This window comes from Parus major, chromosome 24, assembly GCF_001522545.3.
Source record: "Parus major isolate Abel chromosome 24, Parus_major1.1, whole genome shotgun sequence".
NCBI classification, from domain to species: domain Eukaryota; kingdom Metazoa; phylum Chordata; class Aves; order Passeriformes; family Paridae; genus Parus; species Parus major.
This window is the reverse complement of record NC_031792.1, coordinates 6,148,090-6,165,147: the sequence shown is the minus strand read 5'-3', so window position 1 is coordinate 6,165,147 and position 17,058 is coordinate 6,148,090. Positions and strand designations below refer to the sequence as shown.

Here is a 17,058-nt window from a genome sequence, read left to right as displayed (position 1 = left end):
AGGGGACAGTGCTCCTGGAGCCCAGACAAAGCTGGGCCTTATTGCCCCAAATCTGCATCTGCAGCTGTCTGCTGGCCACCAAAGGCTCTGCAGCTGTTGGAGGATGCTGATTTTTGGCAAACATCCCATCCTGGCCAGGTGACCTCACTGGAGGGTTAATGGGAGAGCAGAGGGAGACACAGAGGGTGCTCTGCCAACCCTAGAATCTCCCCAGGCTTCAATGGGATCCCATCCCAAGCAGAGGTGAATCTTCCAGTGCTGCTCCATGGCCTGAACCTCCTCAGTGGGCAGAGATATCCCAGCCCCTGGGGCTGTCAAGACAACATTTTTCATCGGGCTAAAATTAACTGTGCTCATTGAAATGCCAGGGAGCTCAGTGATTATCTGCTGGGAAATGTCATGTGGCTGCCTGGGCTGGGCCAGATCTGCTCAGGCCCCTCCGACACGGACACTGCTGGCAGTGATCTCCCTCCTCTGCCCTTGTTTGCCCATTCTGTTGTGTCCAGGATGACTTTTCTCTTTCTCCTGGATGCTCTGAAGCTGTGGAACACCCACTGCCCAGGAAATGATGGCCTCAGAGGTGCAGTGGCAGCAATGGAAGTTTATGGGTGGCAAGGAAAAGGTATAAAAAATTTAAATTCTATTGCTGTAATTAAGCAATATGTGTCTTTTAATTTACATTAGCATATGGTAAGTTATAAAAGTTATTAATCCCTCTGTGTTAATTAGACCAAAGAACACTGTAACCTCCAACAAGTCAATATTATTTCAACTTGAAAAGAAATATTAGAAGGTAGGAGCCTGGTCCTGCAATTATGCGTGCTTGTCTCCTTTAGAGGACATGGCTGGGCTTGATTCACTTTGATATTTATGCCAGAGGAGAGTAATAGGATTTTAATTTTTCTGAATGCTCTCCAGGCATACAAATGCTCCTAGGCACTGAGAAAAATATAATTAAAGGACTTTATCATGTAAAGACCTTGGATTCTATTGCCATGTCTCTAGCCATGGCCAGAGCAGAAACTTCTCTAGGGTTTGCAGTGAGTGCAGAGGCACCTCAGGCAGCCTCTCCTCCACAGGACAGTCCTGCTCACGAACACCATCACCTGAGACATCTCTTCCCTATCATTTTTAGGCTGTTTCTGTAGCACTTCTGCAAGGTCCTCCTTGCAGAAAACTTATTCATATGCAAAATGCAAAACAACACAAGACAACCCAAACCAGATGATGAATGCTCAGAAACTCCATTCAGTAATTTCACTCTTCCTTTGTGCTCCCATGAAAATCATGATTAATTTCAGCATATCTTTTGTTGTGACTACTCCATTTGGCCCTACATTTACAGCCAGGAAACCATACTCTGTCCTCTGCAAAAGTGGATAAATTGAGGTGTGAAAACTCTGCTGTTTGCCTACACTCCCACAGGGACAGGATGGGTTAATTACTTCTAATCATTAAATCCCCTTTTATCACACTGACTCTAAGCCAGAAAAATATATACCTGTACTTACATAAGAGTCCATTAAAACTTCATTTAGTGACTAGACTAATCAGGCATCTGGAGCGTCTCTTGTGCCTTATTTAATTGTGCTGGGAAAAAGAGGCAGTGAAAACCAGGGAGGACCAGGAGTGGAGTAACAAGCTCTGCCACCTCTGTGCCCAGGGAGCAGCAGTGCTGGACACGGTGCCCAGGGAACGAGGGCAGCAGGAATCTATGGAAAAAGCAGGATTTGGGTAACTGTCAGCAAATAGCAGAGGAAGGGTAAAGCTGGAAAAGAGTCCCTTCAAATTACCTGCCAGAAAGTCCTGTAAGATATGCAGAGAGTGTCAGCACATGGAGTGATGGCTTACAGAGAAAAACATTATTTAAAAAAAATTGGACTTGCTAATGTTCCCTAACTGGATCAGCCAAATCCTTCATCACAAGGCAGCTGACTTTGCACCACATGGGAGGGGGGCCTGGACCTCCCCTGCTCTTCCCTGTCCCAGCAGCTTTAGAACACTCTGTTCACTTTGGGATCAGCAGGGGAAGGGCAGGAGCTCTGGCCAGCAGCAATCGGGAGCTGTCCTGTCACCAGGGTGGCCCTGAGATTTTGGGAAGCAGAGCAGCAGGGAAAGGAAAAATGTATTCACTGTGCAAACAGATTCCCCACCTTTGATTTGTTCCCTTTTATTGCAGGTCAGATTTGGGGCAGCTGATCCTGACAAGAGTCCCTTTGTGATAAGGTGAAGATGATGAATTCCCTGTGCCCAGTTCAGCAGGAGCACTGTGGGTGATGCTGCCGCCCCCGAGACGCCCACGGAGCAGCCCTGGGAGTCAGAACTCCTGTCAGCAATATTGACTTTGTCTTCACAGTGCTTATTTCACCCAGCAATGACCACATCAGGTCTGCCCAGAAACTCGCTCTCCCTTTGGCCTTTTCCATGGGCTGGCAGAGCCCCAGAGCCTCTCCCATCCCAGATATGGATGGGGAAAGGTGTGTGTGCCTTTGTGCCATGGCTGGCTCTGTGGAGCTCTCCCTGCAATAACACCACATTATTGTGGTGTTTGTTATCTTCCTCACCCCAATGAACCCACAGCATTTCAGGCTGGCTGGTCAGCTGCTGTTCTTCAGTGTGCTGTTACTCAGGCCTTTCAAAAGCCAAGACAATTTGAATGCAATTTTTTTTTTTTAAGCCACAGTGTTTCACTTTGTAAAAACCCAGTGACTTGAAGGGTGTGAACTCCTCAGAATTTACTCTACACTTTTCATTTGAAGCTATTTACCGTCTTTGCCTTCTACTGGGTCAGAATTAAACTTAAATGTCAGTAAATAGAGCTGCTTGTTTGAGAGGAGACAATACATTACATTTGTAATATGTGTGTGCCTGGTTAAATCTACTGAAAATAGCTACAAAATCACTGTCCCAAATGATCAGTGAAAAATATCCCCACTTTTACTCATGCTTAAATTTCTGTAGTCATTGATATGTTGCCAATGACCATTCTGACCTGCCTTCCAAACACCTTATGGAAAACAGAGCTGTATATTCTGACCAGTGGTACCTCTGAACTCTGGAGGGTGGATTCCTAATTCTCCATAGGGGTTGCTAAGGGAACAAATGTTCTGTTGTATTTTACACTGCCCTGAATCCGACCAGGCTGTGACAGTGTCAGGATTTAACAGAAGTCCAGCTGGGAGTAAATATCACACCACTCCTGAGAGCAGATGGGGCTTGAGCAGGGCTGGGAAGGACCTGAAGAATTTGCTTGGAGCAGATTTTAAGGTGTGGAGGGATAACATATATCCCTCCATATATCCCTATATATCCATATATCCCTATATCCTATATATCCATATATCCCTATATATTTGGGGTTTAGTAACCCCAAAGTGCTTTATCAATATTCCCAAGTGTGAGCATGAAGCAGGAAAGCACAAAAACTGTTTCTGCAAGCCACTATTCTTGTGACAAAATATCCCACGCCTCTGGCTGCCACAGGTCCCTCAGGACCCACCTCAGCCTCCAAATTGGGTTCTGGAATCATCCAAGGTCCACTCAGCTTTGAGTTCAGTGAAAAACACCTCCTCCAGCTCCAGTGTGGGACTTCCCAGGCTGCCTTCTGAGCTCAGGATAATTCATTTCCACAGATGTATGCTCCTTAATGTCCTTACAGCCCGGTCTGTGCAATCCCTCTGGGAGAGGAGCCCATTTGTAAGGCAATATTATTCCTCTGCCATGCTTTTAATTCCGAGGTTGTTATTGATAATGACTTCCTCTCACACATCCCCAGCAGAGGCTGAGCCTTCCTGCGAGGAAGGCAGAGCAGCAGGGGTTCAAAGCATTTATAGTGTCACTGTGTGATGAGGAAAGAGGCTTTGGACAAACAAGGAGCTGCATTCCATGCTCAGATTAGGAGGCTCCAGCCTCTAATAAATGTTTAGGCTGCAGAATAAATCACTGTTACAAATCCTTGCCTTTGATAGTCTTTTCCACCCACCCCTTCCTTTGCCATGTCTCTACAATGCTCTGCTGGGGAAGAACATTTTCCTGGAAATGCCAGGTGAATTCCACTTCCATAGCACATACTCCAGCCCCAATGGAATGCAATTTATCAATCACCTCCCATCAGCTCTGTTTGTGAAAGTCACCTACAGCTACTAAAGGGAGACTCTGGGACACTGAATTACCTCTTAGGCAGCTGTTTTTGAGAGCAAAGGTTTGGGATGAAGGAATTTGTGAGATTTTTCCTCCTCTGGCTGTTGGGAGACTAATGAGCAAATCTCCAGGAGGGGATAACAGTCAGCAAAGGGCAGAATCTGTGAGACAGGGTGCTGACACCACTGAGTACTTGTAACAAGCTGAAAACCCCTGCTAATGACTCAGAGAGAACCTCATCGAGATGGAAAACAAAATCCAACCACCACCCACAGGAAAACCCTGGGCTCATAACTAAAATCCTGGAACACCAAAGGGGAAAACTGCTTGTAAAAGCTTTTTTTTGCATCTCTGACTTTGTGCATCTTTAGCCAGAAGAGCTCTCCTCAGAGAGAGCAGCCCTTTCCCCCTGCAGACCCTGATTCCATCAAGGCATTCTGCCCACCCCGAGCTGGAAAACCCTGCCTGGAAGGGACCTGAGCATCTCAGGGGCTTGGGAACACTTGCTGTGCCACAAGTGCAGCAGGAAGAGCTTCCAGCTCCTCCCCAAACCTGGAGCAAAGGGATTCACACAAGTGGAAATGGCCCACGGTGCCACGACTGCCAGGTGCAGCCACCTGGCCAGGCAGAGCTCCTGTGGGAAGGAGCCTGTGTGCCCATCCCTCCCCTCAGCTGCCTTTCCTGCTCCCTGGAAAGCTGAGCCTTACTGCTTTTCCAGATTCACTATACACAGACACAGAGTTCTTTTATTGCCTGTCACAAATACACCCCTAGGAGGAAACTGGGAATGGCTGAGGATATCTCCTAATCTCCCATTACCCAGCTTTGTCTGAGCTGTTCAGCAGCTGCAGGGCTGCAAGAGTCACAAAAGCAGTTTCTGTATTTATCCTCTTTGAGTTCCTTCTGGGAATGTGTGTCCTGCACCACGTGCAAGTCATTCAGCCTCAGCACGTGCTGCTTTATGGGATACAGTGAGACTTGGGCACTTCACAGCACCCATTAAAATCAACACTACAGCAGTACCTAAAATAGCACAGTTACAGCCAATCTTTAATACAGAGGAGAAATGGGGAAAGATTTGCACCATGAATTTTGATCACAGGAAACAGGACCACCAGGGACTTCAAGAATTCCTTTAATCCATTGCTTTTCCTCCCCTGGATCAGTTCTGAGTGATTATGGGCAGCTCCAGGACTTACCCATTCACCTCAATCCCAGACTTATAAAAGAGGGTGAAGCACTACAAAAAAAAGAGGGTGAAACCCTACAGCATGAGCTAAAGGCCCCATTTTCCACTACTGGTTATCTCACACACCCCACTGAGTCAGGCACTACCCAAGGACAAACCTCACTGTGTTCCCAGTCCAGGTGACACAGACAGTGAAAACCTAATGCCAAACTGCCCGCAATGCACTGTGCCCCTTTCCTCCTCCAAACAGTCACTGATTGCTGACACATCCTTACCTGTGGCTTCCACCATCCCTTCCAGGATGACCACAATCTCAAACTCCTCCTTCTCCAGCTGGGTGCGGGACATCTCCCAGAAGGGGCTTTTCTCATTGATCTCATGTGAGATGATGAGAGGGGACACCAGGAACAACCTGTCGTCTCCGGTGTCAAATCCCACGTTGATGTCCGTTTGATTCAGGGGAATAAACTCTCCTTCTTTGGTCTGCTTGGACTTAATCAGTTTGGCTCGAATGGAAGCCTCGACAATGTGGGAATTGCGGAGGTCCCCGACCCGGAACATGAGGCAGAGCTTCTCATCCCTCATGGAAATGACGGCGTTGTTGGAGAACATGAGGGTCTCCGCCCTCTTCTTTGGTTGGCTGATCTTGACGAACATGCATCCCACCATGAAGGCGTTGACGATGGAGCCCAGGATGGCCTGGACCAGGAGCAGCACGATGCCCTCGGGACACTTCTCTGTGATGACCCTGTGGCCGTACCCGATGGTCGTCTCGGTCTCGATGGAAAACAGGAACGCCGACACAAATCCGCTGAGGTTTTCGACGCAGGGGATCCAGTTCTCATCTTCCAGGTGGTCCAGGTCTCCCCGGATGTAGGCGATGAGCCACCAGATGAACCCAAAGAACAGCCAGGTGATGGTGTAGACCATGGTGAAGACCAGCAGGTTGAAGCGCCACTTGAGGTCCACCAGGGTGGTGAAGAGGTCGCTGAGGTACCGGTAGGTCTCCTGGACGTTCCCGTGGTGCACGTTGCACTTGCCACTCTTCTCCATGTAGCGCTGCCGTGGCTTCTTGCCCTCGGCGGAAATGAGCCGGGTCCTGTCCGTGGCGATGGGGACGTCATCCCGAGCCTGCTTGGGGATCTTCTTGGGCTCCCGGGATGTGACCCCAATGTCCATGTCCTGGTTCATGAAGATCCGGGAATCTCCAGCCATGGCTGGGCTGCACAACAAGGAAAGAGTTTCAGGCAGAGGGCAAAGAGACAAAAACCATTTTGTTTCACTATCTGGACCATCAGGATGTTGTTTTTGGAGGGTTCACACTTCTCTCACAACTGCCACTTGTTAAACACAGCCTTGCAGTGACCTGGAATTAAAGACTGATTTATAACACACAGGCCCTTCCAACATCAGCCACTACTGGGGTGATGGGCACTCTGTGGGAGTGTGGAACACTTAAATCTTGGAACATTTTGGGGTATTTTCTTGTCCTTAGATTTTTTTACACACCAAATTTGCTTAAGATCACAACTCAGAACAAAGTGAAGATACATCAACATCTTTTCAGGAGGGACTGGAGCTTTTTCATGCCTCAGGTTTTGGGTGCATATCAAGAGAAACCTCAGAAATTAAGAGAAAATGCTGAGTACCACTGTCTACCTAACTCTCACATGAGTCTAAATTATGCATGAAGGCTTCCCTTGCAGTCAGCAGAGAAAGGTATCTCCAGGGATAATTCAGATTTCAGGAGTGCTGAATCACCTTCTGGAAGTTTATTTGTAAGCCTGGGTTTTAAACATGAAATAAACATTTAATTAAGCATCTTGAATCCCATGTGTGAGGGTGTGATGAATCCAGGCCTGCTGCCAATGAGATCTATCAGAGCTCACCCCTTTGCTCCACCTGACATTAGACAAAATCACTGGGCACTTTTAGGAATGCATCAGAGAGTTATTAAAAAGCCCACTGTCGACATTCCGAGTTATACTTAACGGGATACAAATAAATAACACGAGATGAAGGCGGCAGTGCTTTCTGCCAGTTGTAATGTAACATCCTGTTTACTGAGATGATTACATACTCCTTTAAAAAATGAGAGTCTTGACTCTGGATGCAGGGCACAGACAAAATCTCTGTCAAAGACTACCTAAGGAGCCTTAGGGATATCAAAGATAGAGCAGCAATATTTTCTATGGCGTTCATTCCCTGCATTGTCCTCTGCAAATCCTATTAAAACCTAACTAAATCTATTACTGCTCCCTCTATCTTTAATCTTCTTATGCTCCTGTGAATGAGAAAAGGTGTAGAGATACAATTAAGAGTATCTTGGGAGAGACAATTTTTAAGACTGAGCAAAGTAGCTTCATCTTTTCAGTATTAAAAAGCACAAAGGGTGGGCGGGAAGGAAGCAGAGGCAGGATGAATAAATGAAGCAACAAATTATCACTTCCATTCGGCTGCAGCCAAGTCTGGTTAATGGCAGAGAATTCCTCGTGGCCCTTGTCTAAGTCACCATCCATCACCGCTCCAACGAAGCAGCCGAGCCTGTTGCTGGAACCAGCGCTGCCGGCTCTGCCTGCAGGGAGCCCAAACCATCTGTGCACTGCCGAGCCCTGCAGCCACGGCAAGGGGCAGGGACGGGCATTTCAGCTCTGGGATGGAAAACCGGGACATGGGGTGCATAATCCCAGTGCTGTGTGTCCCCTTCCTCCAGGGGAAGCAGCCTGGATTTTGGCAGAAGAGTCACCCCTCTTCTGTTTCTGTCCCTCCTGAGAGCCGGCTCGGGGTATCACACACATCCTCAGCTGCAATGGAAACCCCCAGACCCACTGGCCTGGCTCTCCTCTGAACTTCCTCTCTTTACACGTGTGCAAAGTGCTACAAGATGTTGAAAATTGGCAAGGGCACAGCTTGACTGTCACTTCCCAACATGTGAAAGCACATTGCAGAACAATCACACACTTTTTTCCCCTCTTTAACGAGGAAAGAAGCCTCCCATCCACTGGGAATCAGGTAGTGAAGAATCTCCTTGCTTCCTTCTTACAAATAATATTTCTTGATGTATATTTGCATTGATTGATCAATCTAAAATTACTTCATTTGGACTAAAAAGCTTGTCATCAATCTAAATGTAAAACATGTGTTGCTTGTTGCTTTCAAGACTTGTTTTAAAAATAATTTTGTTATAAGAGTAAATTTGAAGCTATCACTGGCACCATGGGAGAGAGAACAATCCAGTTCCAGACTTCAATCTAGAGTGGAAGGTTTCATGTTCTAGATTTACACCAAAGAGACCAAAGGGATCTTAAAACTTATTACAAAGAACAGAATAGAGGAAAAGCAACCAAAAATCCTGAATCCCTGGAAAGATCACTCTGGTGGAGCAGGTTTGAGGAATTGCCCTTTAAAGAATGTACAGAGGAATCTTTTGAACTAAAACATTCACAGGGCTGGCAACATCTCTGGTGGTGCTACTGATCTCCAGCAACAGCTCAGCTGAAACATCCCTGCAAACCTTCAGGAACATTTTCCAAGTGATCCAGTAAAGCTGAAAAATTCCTGCTGGATAAAAAGTTCACTGACAGCTTCAGTGGCATTACTATTTCTACCAATATTTAATCTTTAACTCTCCCATTGCAATATGAGCATAACATGAGTCTGTGATTATTGAAAGTAATTAAGCATTTGAATTTTTGCTTCAGAGTCTTTAAACAGAATGTTCCTGGTTAGCAGTTTGAGCACAGCTTTGGATGGCTGCACACTATCCAACTTTCTGTTCCAAAGGATTCCAGGGTTTTCTAATTCTCAGCAAGTCACTGCTTTTCCTTCTGCCTTAATTCCACAACAGTAAAATTTGTGATATGGATGTGAATGGTCTATGAGATTCCCAGGCACGAGAATCTTCCAGGAAATTTGTTGTCATTCCTTTATGATTTTAACTGCCCTGGGGAGCTTTAGCCCAAATGAAAGGAGCAGTGTAAGTGTGTAAGGCCCTGGTTAACCCTTCATGGTGTAGCACACAGCCACTGCTGCCAGGCATGAACATCTCTGCCATATCATGGTAAATGTATTCATGCATCTCCCAGAGATTTCAGCTCCAGTCTGGGAATGCCTGCTCCTTCCAGCACAGAGAGCCAGGAGGTGAAATTGCCTCTTACAGGCACTCTTCTGTTTCTTTGGCATTTACCATCTTCGGTTAAAGGAGGCCAGGATAATAAAAATGTCACTTCTGAACAAAGCTCCCTTCCTTTAGGACAGGCTACTGCATGAGGAGCTGTGAGTCAGTGCATTATCAGCCTTGCAGAGAGGTTTTTATCAGCCGTGTTGATGTTCAGCTCTGCCCAGATGACACACTGGGGGCAGGCAGTGACATTTAGGGGCTGGGATTTGCTGCCCAGGAGTCAGTCTGGGGTTAGGTGAGAATCTCCAGGCAGCAGTGTTCTGCAGAGCAGCTCCCAGCCCCTCCTGACAGAGCTGATGTGCTCCTGGCAGCTCCAGCAATTTGCCAGGGACATCAAGGAAATAAAACACTTTAAGAAACTTCTTTCCTTGCTGACCAGAGGGCCTTTTCCATTTAAACAATTGCTGCAGTAAACACACAAATTTCCATGGGGATGGGATTTGATGCTGGAAAGGACTAAACTGGCAGGCAGGTGGAGTTTAAAGACATGAATTTGTCATCAAGTTTGTGTAAAAGCAGACTTCTTTTTGTTTCTTTTAAACCCGATGCCTGTGTTTTCTCACATTAGGAGAATAATTGAGCAACTGTTCTTTAGCAAACCTCCCACACCTTCCCAGAAGATTTTTTTTTTTTCCACTTAACCCTGTCTTCTTTTTTTTCCAGACAATGAGTCCTGTACTTCTCAACAAGCAACCATTAATACCAAACAGAGATTACTAAAAAACCTGACCTGGTTCTTCTGCTGCCAGCTGGCCCACACCACATAAAGCAGGTTACTGTGCCCAGGTTCTTCTGGGCCACATAATTCTGCTTTAGGTTACAGTGCTGCAAGGGAATGAAATTCTGAATTCTTGTCAGACAGGAGCAACATAGGAAAGCAGGTGCAGGAATAAAGGAAATGAAAGCAGCAGCACCTGAAGAGAATAAAAGTATTGGCTACTGAACACTGAGGGCTCATGGGAAGATGGAGGAAAGAGAAATCTTAGGAGAAGAAGGCCTTTGACACTCTGAAGAAAAATGACTTGAGATAGGCTCGGACTGAGGTGGGGCTTTGATTTCCCTGGGAAAGGCATCCTTCCTCCATCCTCTCACTCACTGCCTGTGTGTGAGTGGGACTGCACAGTCAGCTCCACCTGACTGCCTTGCCACACACACCTGTGCATGCAAGGTGAGGAAAGGCAGGTGGATTTGGGGTAAAGTCCATCTTTCTGACTTTATAGGTTTGGGGTTTTGGTGGCTGCCTGTTTGGGAAGTGCTTGGAGATCCACAGGTGGAGGGAAGGATGAAGAAAAGTTGTGCTCTTGAAAGCCAGGGAAAAAGATTCTGCACAGGAAGGGAGACCCGAGGCACTCCACAAACAAATGTGGTTCACAAGGTCCCTGACCCCAGTAATTGCCTCTCCAAGTGTCACCTCGCTCAGCACTGAGCTGGGAAGGTGCCTCTCATCTCCTCTGTGAGTGTTTGGCAAGTCCCAGCACCACTTTCCTGACACTCAGGATGAGACAGCAGATTCCTCTGGGGCTGGAGTAGCCCTGGCCCTGCCACCAGGACACAAAGATGAGCGGCTGCCAGTTCACCTGCAGGGCCAGGGTGGCTTTGTGCTTGTCACAGAGCTGGGCTGTGACAGCTCCTGTGTGCCCACAGTGCTCCTGGCTCAGAATACCCCAACAGAAGGTGCTTTTCCAAAGGAAATCTCTGGCCAGGGAGCCAATCTGACCCCAAGGAAGGGTTTATGGACATTTTCACTTTCCTTTTACCCTTGAGTTACCCCCCAATCCATCCTTCTCCTCTGATATCCTGTCAGTTGTGAGGGAGGAACGTGACTCTCCCAATCCCAGAGTATCCAAGTATTTCACAGCACTCAACACAGGTATCATGTGCTGTAAAATCTTATTTATGTATTTCCCAAGATGCCTGGGCTCTATTGCCCATATTTCAGGATGGGGGAGTCACTCACAAAGACATTTGGGTCTTCTACACTCAGTTGGGAGTCTGTGACAGGGCAGGAATAACATTTAGCCATTCCAAAATCCTAAATGAGCACCTGGAATCATTGCAGAACTCTTTCCTCCTTCCCCCAGTCCAGCAGCAATACATCTCTGTCTGCTTCAGGTGTGTCTGAAGATCACTCTGCAAAGCCTCCATAGCCTGATCCATCAGATGAATAACCCAGCAAGATTATTTCCAAAGCCAACAAAGGCAGTTTCTGTTTCTCAAATAGCTACAGGTTTCAAATACAATTTTCCCTCATCTATGGATTAAAGTATAAAAACCACCACACATGGCACAAGTTCACAGCTGCATTAAATATAATACTCTAGAACTATACAGAAAATAGTGAAGAAACAAAACTGTGATGAGGAGAGAGACTGTGTGTGGTTTTTTAACAGAAAAAGATGAAAACTAGAAAACACTTTATGAGCCATCATTCAGGATTTTACAATGTTTTAGAGCTCAAGGACTGGAGAATATGGAGTTTCTATAAAATTGGGAGTATCTCTTATGGCACAGGAAGGATGGGAGGATTTAATCCAATCCCAGACAATTCTCTTGCACGTCATTGCATTAAAGACCTTGAGCTTGACCAGTCCCTGTGCAAAGGATGCAACCACGACATTGTGCTCTTAGGTGTTTTCCATGATTTGGAACAGTCAAATGATATTTTCTCTAGCAACAACAAATAAAGGCTGGAACTAGATCAGTGTGAACCTTCCACCACCAAGGAAGTGACGGTGCCTGAGGCACTCTGCAGCCTCTCTTTCCCTGGCCTCTCACCCCAGCTCTATTTTAGGGACACCTTATGGTGTCATTGAAAATCTGACCATTGTCTTTCAACCAACACCACCAAACAAAGACAGGGACACCTTTGTCCTGATCAGACACTCCTGTTTCTCCTGCTCTCAGTTGTTTACTCTGAACAGCAAATACTGAACGTTGGGAAAGCAGAATCTCAGTTCTAGGAGAAAATCCTGCCCCAGGAGCACCAATGTTCCCATTCTTCATTGTTTAGGAATTCATCATCACAGCAACAGAGAATCACTCTGTAATCTGCAGCTGCTTTAAAAAAATACAATAAAACTTTCGAACCACTTCACACTTCTGCAGTACCTTGCAGCCAAAAAGTTCACAGATAGATTTACCAAACACAGGCTCTTTTTGCCCCAAGGCCTTCATCAGTGTTTGAATCCACTGCAGAAAAGGATCAGGAGTCACAGAGGGACAAACTGACCTCATACCAAGCCATTGGGCAAGGACCAGTGCTTGCCCCAGGTGTCCAAGTGCCTTTCCTGACCTCAAACCCAATGGAAAGTGGGTGACTTAAATAGTGGAGTCTGGAGTGTTGTGTTGGAATATTACTCCAAAGATCTATTTGCCTTTTTTTTTTTTGGCAAATAATTGGGCTGGAGCTTTCCAGAGATGGAAAATATTCTGCCATGGGAATCAGAAATTACCCTCATCCTTTATCTCTACAGGGTAGGAATAGTGAGGCAAAGAACTGAACCCAGAAGTGAAATAACTGCTGCAGCACAAACACTGCCCCACACACTCCCCACCTTCTCGGGAGATCCTGGTTGCTTGGACTGCTCAGAGAACCAGTGAGAAAAGCCAGTTTGGTTTTCCTCTGAGCTCTTCTTCCACAAATCCAAAATCTACTTTCAAGTAAAAGGGTATAGGAGGAAGGAGCTGCTTGATGACAATCTCCAAAAGCCACAGGTAAGTTTTTTGGGACAGGACCAGTTTCTAGCAGTTCTCAGCTGTTTCCTGAAACTCCCTGTTCAAATCCAAGGGAGAGATGCTGTGTAAAAGTTAACCTGGTGCTCCCAACCACCGTGTGCTGGCACAAAGAGAACCCCAGGCACCTTTCTGAGTGATGCAACAGGACATAAAAAAATCAGTCATGCTTTTACTTCCCAAAGCCATAAGCCCCGAGGGATTCCCAGTGCACTGCATTCCCTGTCCCCTCCAAGGGCTGACTGTGCCACTTCCTCATCTGGAAACTGCACTGACAGGGCTCTGTAACTCCAAAGTGACTGGCAAGTATCCTAATTATGAAAGAATTTAATCTTGGACTCCAGATAAGGATTATGGAGTCACCCCACACAATTCAGGGCTGCTCACTGATCAGTCTCCTGGTGCCCTTTTCATTCCAGTGATTTCCACTAATCCTGTATCTGAGCAGTTCCTATTTTTTAATGTTTTTTCCTGCATCACACCTTTAGATCTGACAGTGCTTTTGCCCAAGATCAGCATCCAATCCCTGCCTTCCCAAAGAGTTCCGTGGCAGCTGTGAGTTAGGCAGGAACACGTCCACAGCTCAAAGCCGGGCGGGTTCGGACACAGGAGCCTGGCATCCCGCTGGCCCAACAGCTCCGCGTTTGTCCTGCCGGGCTCCCGATCCTGTGCAGCCAGAGCCGATCGGGAGTGACCTGGAATAACAAAGGAATCGGTAACTTACTTGCTACGAGCGGCTCCGCATCAGCCTGGGCTCCGGGGGGCAGCTGGCCGGGGGCAGCACCGGGGCCGGGAGAGGCTGCGGGATGCCGGTCCATGCCATCACCAGGGAGCCGGGATCGTCCTGGGAGCCCCGGGCTGCCTCCTGCCTCCTTCCCGCTGCCTGCTCGCAGCAAACATCGATGTGGCACTGAGATTGCCCACGCCCCTGTCCCTGGCTGTCCCTGATCTCCCCGCTCCGCTCCAAGCCCTCACCCTCCGCCGCTGCCGTGCCACTTGTGCCTGTCCTTGGGCCGCCTCTCTGCGCCCCTGCCCTCCCCCGTTCCGCGGGGCCGGGCTGCTCCCCAGCTTTTCAAGGGCTGGGGCAGAGGGAGGGCGCGGAGCTGCGTGTGACGGCGCCTTATCAGTTCTCAATGAGCGCAGGGGCGGGGGGCGAGGGAGGGGTTTGGGCTGCCGGGAGGGTGGGCAGGGGGAGAGGCGAATCCCTGCCCGGGGAGCTCGGGAAACACCTCCGAGCTCACCGGGGCCGGCAGCGGGGGGCTCCGGGCGGCTCCCGCAGCGCCGAGCGCTCCCCGATCCTCCCGGAGCGCCCCTGGGCTGGCTCGGTCCCACCGAGCGCTCCCCGAAGCCGGGAGGAGGGGATTTTCACACGTGTGAAAATCGTCACCGGCACCGTGGAAACTCCGCCGGGCTGGAGCAGGGACTGTGGGAAAGTGGGGAGAAGGGGGAGGGCGAGGTTCCCCCGGCGCTGTTCCCCTGCCCATCGGGCTCTGTTTACTGCCCGAACTGTGGGGCTTGCCTGGGATCCAGCCCAGTCCCCGGGAGCGCTCTCAAAGAGCTTCAGATTTTATTTTATTTTATTTTATTTTATTTTATTTTATTTTATTTTATTTTATTTTATTTCCTATTTTAATTTATTTTATTTCCTATTTTATTTCTTATTTTATTTTATTTCCTATTTTATTTCCTATTCTATTTTATTTCCTATTTTATTTCCTATTTTATTTTATTTCCTATTTTATTTCCTATTTTATTTTATTTCCTATTTTATTTTATTTCCTATTTTATTTTATTTTATTTCCTATTTTATTTCTTATTTTATTTTATTTCCTATTTTATTTCCTATTTTATTTTATTTTATTTCCTATTTTATTTTATTTTATTTCCTATTTTATTTTTATTTTTTTTCTTTATTTTATTTTTCCTAATTTATTTTTTCTATTTTTTTATTTTATTTTATTTTTTCTTTATTTTATTTTATTTTTTCTTTATTTTATTTTTTCTTTATTTTATTTTATTTTTTCTATTTTCTTTTTATTTTTTCTGTTTTCTTTTATTTTTATTTGTCGCTGATAATACCACACTGTCTCCCCAGCTTAGTGAAATATTTCCTTTTCTGAAAAGCAAATGTCAGGCCAGCTGCATATCTCTGGCAGATCTGCCTGGTGACTGCAGGTTACCCCCAGGCTTTGTTGCCCTGTTCCCACAGTCCTGTCCTCTGTCCTCCCTGATTCCCTATTCCAGAAGCACCCACATTACAGCCCACCAGAAAAGCTTTCACAGAAGATTTTTCTGGTCAGGAAAAGAGAATTTACCCAAACCAAAGCACTGTTGCAGGTATTGCTGGGATCTGCAAGCTGCTTTTTGTTCTGCTTTGAATGATTTTTCAATTTATCTTTTTTAAAAGTTACACTATCACTAATGAAATACATCAGCATTGGAATTATATTTTTACTTTCCTATATAGACATTTTACAATTTATTATTTGTGGGGTTTTTTATTTGTTTTGGAACAGGGGAAAAGGGGAACTAATGGAACTTCATGTAGGTCAGAAAACTTGGCTCTTAACTAGCTTAAATCTAAGCTACATAACACCTTATTATGGAGACTGGACTGGGAAAATCAAGGACAAACATGCTGAAGAAAAGGAAATAACCACAAGTTTTAATATTATTAATAGTTCTATTGCCCAGGGACTGGGAGAAAAAAGCCCATCTCTATATACTCACTCCTTTTATCAGTGCTCTGCTTCTCTGCTCTGGATGTCAGATCTGTCCAGATGGGACAGAAATCTGGAGACAGACCAAGGATTTCAGCCATCAAAAATCAGTTTTGCAGATGTAATTTTGCTTTTCCACGTGCTAGTTTGTATTTCCCACTCCAGCACGGCGTGGGCAGGGAGCTCAGCCCAGCCAGCCTGGCTCCTGTTTCCCCAGCAGCAGCTCAGGGTGGCCCAGCAAGGCTGCAACAGCTCAGGACAGAATTCCAATCAGCAGCAAAACCACCTGCAATGAAAGCAAAGGCCATGGTAATGAACTGTTGATCAAATCCTGTGAAATTCCATCAGATCTTCTGTCTGCTCAGAACTGCCAGGAATGTCTTTTCAGCAGAATTACTTTTACCTTTTAGGGGTATGTCTGTGATAACCTCATAAAAGCGCTGTTTGGGAAGTACAGCCACAGTTTGGGTATTTTTAACGAGCATTCAAACGTACTTAAAAATCACTGAAGAGTAAATTCATCCAGTGGGAGAGTCAGCCCCCTGAATCCCAGCGTTGGCTTTCAGAGCAGGTCCCTGGATGCTGTTTCCCCAGCACTAAGGACAATGCCACCTTCAGAATGGCATCAGCTCTGTTTCCTCCTTCATCTCATCTCTGTTAATAAGATTTGGAATGAATTTTTGTGCTAGGAAATGTAGAAGGAATCTTTGTTTTGGCCGGACAGCAGCCCTGGAGGAGCGGAGTCTGTTCAAGGCTGGTGGTCATGGCCCAGGCTGGGGGAGCCTCCCTTCCCCATCCTGCAGGCTCATCCCGGGATGGCAGCAGGGATGGACAGCAGGGATGGACAGCAGGGATGGACAGCAGGGATGGGAGAAGGGATGGACAGCAGGGAGGGACAGCAGGGAGGGACAGCAGGGATGGACAGCAGGGATGGGCAGCAGGGATGGGAGCAGGGATGGGAGAAGGGATGGGAGAAGGGATGGGAGAAGGGATGGGCACCAGGGTGGGCAGCAGGGATGGGCACCAGGGATGGCAGCAGGGATGGGCAGCAGGGAGGGACAGCAGGGATGGGCAGCAGGGATGGGCAGCAGGGATGG

General features: G+C 46.9%; 1 protein-coding gene across 3 annotated transcripts in view; it reads right to left on the bottom strand.

The window, feature by feature from the left end:
• The window catches only part of KCNJ5 (potassium inwardly rectifying channel subfamily J member 5), a 23,561-nt gene extending 6,857 nt beyond the window's left edge, over positions 1 to 16,704 (bottom strand). The window contains exons 1-4 of one of the 3 annotated variants that reach the window (XM_033519662.1): positions 16,457 to 16,704; positions 15,972 to 16,247; positions 13,724 to 13,936; positions 5,605 to 6,551 (exon numbers count right to left, since the gene is read on the bottom strand). In XM_033519662.1, the coding sequence (XP_033375553.1) occupies positions 5,605 to 6,544 (940 nt within the window). In that variant the 5' untranslated portion in view covers positions 6,545 to 6,551; positions 13,724 to 13,936; positions 15,972 to 16,247; positions 16,457 to 16,704. The other 2 variants (XM_015649717.3, XM_015649718.3) reach the window with 2 other exon arrangements.
• Positions 16,705 to 17,058: the final 354 nt, after the last annotated feature.